The sequence below is a fragment of the Phocoena sinus genome, chromosome 6 (assembly GCF_008692025.1).
Source record: "Phocoena sinus isolate mPhoSin1 chromosome 6, mPhoSin1.pri, whole genome shotgun sequence".
NCBI classification, from domain to species: Eukaryota; Metazoa; Chordata; class Mammalia; order Artiodactyla; family Phocoenidae; genus Phocoena; species Phocoena sinus.
In genome coordinates, this window is record NC_045768.1 from 54,194,424 (window position 1) to 54,200,423 (window position 6,000).

Genomic DNA, 6,000 nt, shown 5'->3' on the forward strand with positions numbered 1-6,000 from the left:
ACTCAGCCCCACCCATCAGCAGACAAGCAGATTAAAGTTTTACTGAGCTCTGCCCACCAGAGCAACACCCAGCTCTACCCACCACCAGTCCCTCCCATCAAAAAGCTTGCACAGCCTCTTAGATAGCCTCATCCACCAGAAAGTAGACAGCAGAAGCAAGAAGAACTACAATTCTGCAGCCTGGGAAATGAAAACCACATTCACAGAAAGACAAAATGAAAAGGCAGACGGCTATGTACCAGATGAAGGAACAAGATAAAACCCCAGAAAAACAACTAAATGAAGTGGAGATAGGCAACCTTCCAGAAAAAGAATTCACAATAATGATAGTAAAGATAATCCAGGACCTCGGAAGAAGAATGGAGGCAAAGATGGAGAAGACGCAAGAAATGTTTACCAAAGACCTAGAAGAATTAAAGAACAAAGACCAAGAAGAATTAAAGAACAAACAAACAGAGATGAACAATACAATAACTGAAATGAAAAATACACTAGAAGGAATCAATAGTAGAATAACTGAGGCAGAAGAACGGATAAGTGACCTGGAAGACAGAACGATGGAATTCACTGCCGTGGAACAGAATAAAGTAAAAAGAATGAAAAGAAATGATGACAGCCTAAGAGACCTCTGGGACAACATTAAATGCAACAACATTCACATTATAGGGATCCCAGAAGGAGAAGGGAGAGAGAAAGGACCCGAGAAAATATTTGAAGAGATTATAGTCAGAAACTTCCCTAACATGGGAAAGGAAATAGCCACCCAAGTCCAGGAAGCACAGAGAGTCCCGGGCAAGATGAACCCAAGGAGAAACACGCTGAGACACACAGTAATAAAATTGACAAAAATGAAAGACAAAGAAAAACTATTAAAAGCAACAAAGGAAAAATGACAAATAACATACAAGGGAACTCCCATAAGGTTAACAGCTGACTCCTCAGCAGAAACTCTACAAGCCAGAAAGGGAGTGGCACGATATACTGAAAGTGATTAAAGGGAAGAACCTACAACCAAGATTACTCTACCCAGCAAGGATCTCATTCAGATTGCACGAAGAAATCAAAAGCTTTACAGACAAGCAAAAGCTAAGAGAATTCAGCACCACCAAACCATCTTTACAACAAATGCTAAAGGAACTTCTCTAGGCAGGAAACACAAGAGAAGGCAAAGACCTACAAAAATAAACCCAAAACAATTAACAAAATGGTAAAAGGAACATACATATCGATAATTACCTTAACTGTAAATGGATTAAATGCCCCATCCAAAAGACATAGACTGGCTGAACGGATACAAAAACAAGACCTGTACATACGTTGTCTACAAGAGACCCACTTCAGACCTAGGGACACATACAGACTGAAAGTGAGGGGATGGAAAAAGATATTCCATGCAAATGGAAATCAAAAGAAAGTGGGAGTAGCCATTCTCATATCAGACAAAATAAACTAAAATAAAGAATGTTACAAGAGACAAGGAAGGACACTACATAATGATCAAGGGATCAATCCAAGAAGATACAACAATTATAAATATATATGCAACCAACTTGGGAGCACCTCAATACATAAGGCAAATGCTAACAGCTATAAAAGAGGAAATCGATGGTAACCTTCCAAGACTGAACCAGGAAGAAATAGAAAATATGAATAGAACAATCACAAGTAATGAAATTGAAACTGTGATTAAAAATCTTGCAACAAACAAAAGCTCAGGACCAGATGACTTCACAGGTGAATTCTATCAAACGTTTAGAGAAGAGCTAACACCCATCCTTCTCAAACTCTTCCCAAAAAACTGCAGAGGAAGGAACACTCCCAAACTCATTCTAAGAGGCCACCATCACCCTGATACCAAAACCAGACAAAGATACTATAAAAAAAAAGAATATTACTGACCAATATCACTGATGAATTTACATGCAAAAATCCTCAACAAAATACTAGCAAACAGAATCCAACAACACATTAAAAGGATCATACACCATGATCAAGTGGGATTTATCCCAGGGATGCAAGGGTTCTTCAATATACATAGATCAATCAATGTGATACGCCATATTTACAAACTGAAGAAGAAAAACCATATGATCATCTCAATAGATGCAGAAAAAGCTTTTGACAAATTTCAACACCCATTTATGATAAAAACTCTCCAGAAGGTGGACATAGAGGGAATCTACCTCAACATAATAAAGGCCATATATGACAAACCCACAGCAAACATCATTCACAATGGTAAAAAACTGAAAGCATTTCCTCTAAGGTCAGGAAAAAGACAAGGATGTCCACTCTCGCCACTCTTATTCAACATAGTTTTGGAAGTCCTAGCCATGGCATGACTAGTAGCATGTCACTGTTTGCAGATGACATGGTACTATACATAGATAATCCTAAAGATGCCACCAGAAAACTACCAGAGCTACTCAATGAATTTGGTAAAGTTGTAGGATACAAGATTAATGAACAGAAATCTCTTGCATTCCTATACACTAACAACAAAAGATCAGAAAGAGAAATTAAGGAAACAATCCCATTCTCCACTGCCACAAAAAGAATAAAATACCTAGGAATAAACCTACTTAAGGAGGTAAAAGACCTGTACTCAGAAAATTCTAAGACACTGATGAAAGAAATCAAAGATGACACAGATGGAGAGATATACCATGTTCTTGGACTGGAAGACTCAATACTTTGAAAATAACTATACTACCCAAAGCAATCTGTAGATTCAATGTAATCCCTATCAAATTACCAATGGCATTTTTTATAGAACTAGAACAAAAAATCTTAAAATTTGTATGGAGAGACAAAAGACTCCAAATAGCCAAAGCAATCTTGAGGGAAAATACTGGAGCTGGAGAAATCAGACTCCCTGACTTCAGACTATACTACAAAGCTACAGTAATCAAAACAACATGGCACTGGCATAACAACAGACATATAGATCAATGGAACACGATAGAAAGCCCAGAGATAAAACCCACACACCTATGGTCAACTAATCTATGACAAAGGAGGCAAGTATATAAAATGGAGAAAAGACAGTCTCTTCAGTAAGTGGTGCTCGGAAAACTGGACAGCTACATGTAAAAGAATGAAATTATAACACTTCCTAACACCATACACAAAAATAAACTCAAAATGGATTAAAGACCTAAATGTAAGACTGGACACTATAAAACTCTTAGAGGAAAACATAGGAAGAACACTCTTTGACATAAATCACAGCAAGATCTTTTTTGACTCACCTTTTAGAGTAATGGAAATAAAAACAAAAATAAATAAATGGGACCTAATGAAACTTAAAGGCTTTTGCACTGCAAAGGAAAACTATAAACAAGATGAAATGACAACCCTCAGAATGGGAGAAAATATTGGCAAATGAATCAATGGACAAAGGATTAATCTCCAAAATATATAAACAGCTCATGCAGCTCAATATTAAAAAAAACAACCCAATCAGAAGACCTAAACAGACATTTCTCCAAGGAAGACATACAGATGGCCAAGAGGCACATGAAAAGCTGCTCAACATCACTAATTAGTAGAGAAATGCAAATCAAAACTACAATGAGGTATCACCACACACCAGTTAGAATGGGCATCATCAGAAAATCTACAAACAACAAATACTGGAGAGGGTGTGGAGAAAAGGGAGCCCTCTTGCACTGCTGGTGGGAATGCAAATTGATACAGCCACTATGGAGAAGAGTATGAAGGTTCCTTAGAAACTAAAAATAAAACTACCATGTGACCCATCAATCCCACTACTGGGCATATACCCAGAGAAAACCATAATTAAAAAAGACACATGCCCCCCAATGTTCACTGCAGCACTATTTACAATAGCCAGGTCATGGAAACAACCTAAATGCCCATCGACAGATGAATGGATAAAGAAGATGTGGTACATATACACAATGGAATATTACTCGGCCATAAAAAGGAATGAAATTGAGTCATCTGTAGAGACGTGGATGGACCCAGACGGTCATACAGAGTGAAGTAAGTCAGAAAGACAAAAACAAATATCGTATGTTAACACATATATGTGGAATCTAGGAAAATGGTACAGATGAACTGGTCTGTAAGGCAGAAATAGAGACACAGATGTAGAGAATAAACGTATGGACACCAAGGGGGAAAGTGGCAGGGTGGGGGGGGGTGGGATGATTGGGATTGACATATATCCATTAGTAAAGTAGCTAATAAGAACCTGCTGTATAAAAAAATAAAATTAAATTAAAAAAATAAAACTCTTTTATTTTTAATTATTTTATTTCTAATTATTTCTTGAATTCTTTCATTTCACTTCTAAGTTTTTCTAATTCTGATTTATGTTTATTATTTCATGTCCTATATAATTTTCTTAATGTCTCTTGTCTTGCAAATTAATCTTACAGATATTTTTGGAACATTATCTTTATACTATGCTTTCATTGTTGGTAGGGATGTTATTATGTCCTTGACCACCTTTTTTCTTCGAGTCATTCTGTATGGGATTTGACCTCAATACTCTTCTGTTGCTCATTTTAATGTAAATATCATTTTCCTGAACTTTTGGAAGGATGGTAATTACACATAATAGCTTTATAGGAAACTACTAAATTCTCTTCCATAGTGACTGTGATATTAAACATTCATATGAGCAATGGGCCAATAATCCAGTCTCTCTACATACTCAACAATGTATGGTGTTGTGCTGTCACTATTTTTTCCTTCAGACATTCTTAAGGTTGTGTAGTGATACTCACTGTGGGTTTAATTTGCACTTCCCTAATGGCTAATGATGCTGACCATCTTTTCATGTGCTTATTTACCATCTGAATATCCTCTTCAGTGAATGTCTGTTTATATCATTTACCCGTTTTCAAAATGGATTGGTTTTGTTTTGTTTTCTTTACTGAGAGAGTTTTGAGAGTTCTTCACATATTGTGGATACAGTACTTTATCAGACAGGTGATTTGCAAATATTTTCTCCCATTTTGTAGTTTGTCTTTTAATCCTCTTAATAGGATTTTTCACAGAGCAAATTTCTAGTTTTGATAAAGTCCGATTTATCAATGTGTCCTTTTATTGATCATCTTTTGGTGTTAAACCTAAGAACTCTCTGCCTGAGTCCCTTGACCTTGCTAGTTCTATGGTTCCACTACATCTTAACTGGACAACTGTGACAGTGTCTCCACTCTCATCTGCTCTGGCAAATGGAAATGAGCTCACACTACTCCAAGGTGCCAGATTACAATTAATGAAGCACAAGTGCAGTCACTACAATGCTCTGCTCAAACCTTCAAAGATTTCCCCACTGAATAGTAAAGAGCAGACTCTCCTGCCTGGAACTGTAAATCCACAGGTATCTTTCCTGTTTCTGCCCAACAGATCCACAACCCCCCAATAACATACCGTCCTCCAGCCAGACTAATTACCAGCTGCTGGACAAGAAGCGCTTATGATTATGGTGATAGTAGAAATGTGAATTGGAAGAGCGGAACTTCTAAAGTGATACAGAAAATCAATCCTGCCACCGAAAACACTGCCTAATTTACCAATGTCCATTTTAAACACCACCACCGCCATGGCAGCTTTCCTGATTGTTCCCAACTGGCATATGTTATCTCCCTCACTTTACTAACCCAACAGCACTTTGAACCTCTGTGATAGCACTTAGCTTATTCTGCCATTTTCAGCCCAGTCTTAACCATTTTGCAATGTGTCAGACCTTCCATGGGCGGGGCTGTGTCCTCTTTATCTTCGATTCCCCTGGAGGACCTGGTACATAGCAGGGACCATCAACTGTTAACTTGACTGGAACCACCATCAGGATCACTCCAGTTCGGACACGTCTGGCCCATCTGCCATATCCACTGTTGAAAACAAGTGCAAGGACAAACTCCACTCATCTTTCTAGACTCTGAATCAGCTTAAACGTATTTTGTAACCATTCTCTCTTTTTTTCCACATCCTCTCTCCACACATAACCACAGCAGAAAGAATAAA

General features: G+C 37.7%; 1 protein-coding gene across 1 annotated transcript in view; it reads right to left on the minus strand.

Annotated features, from left to right (window-relative positions):
• Positions 1-5,580, minus strand: part of LOC116755002 (histone-arginine methyltransferase CARM1-like) — a 172,896-nt gene extending 167,316 nt beyond the window's left edge. Inside the window, exon 1 of the mRNA XM_032633879.1 lies at positions 5,550-5,580. Within this exon, the coding sequence (XP_032489770.1) occupies positions 5,550-5,580 (31 nt within the window). The remainder of the gene's footprint in view (positions 1-5,549) is intronic.
• Positions 5,581-6,000: the final 420 nt, after the last annotated feature.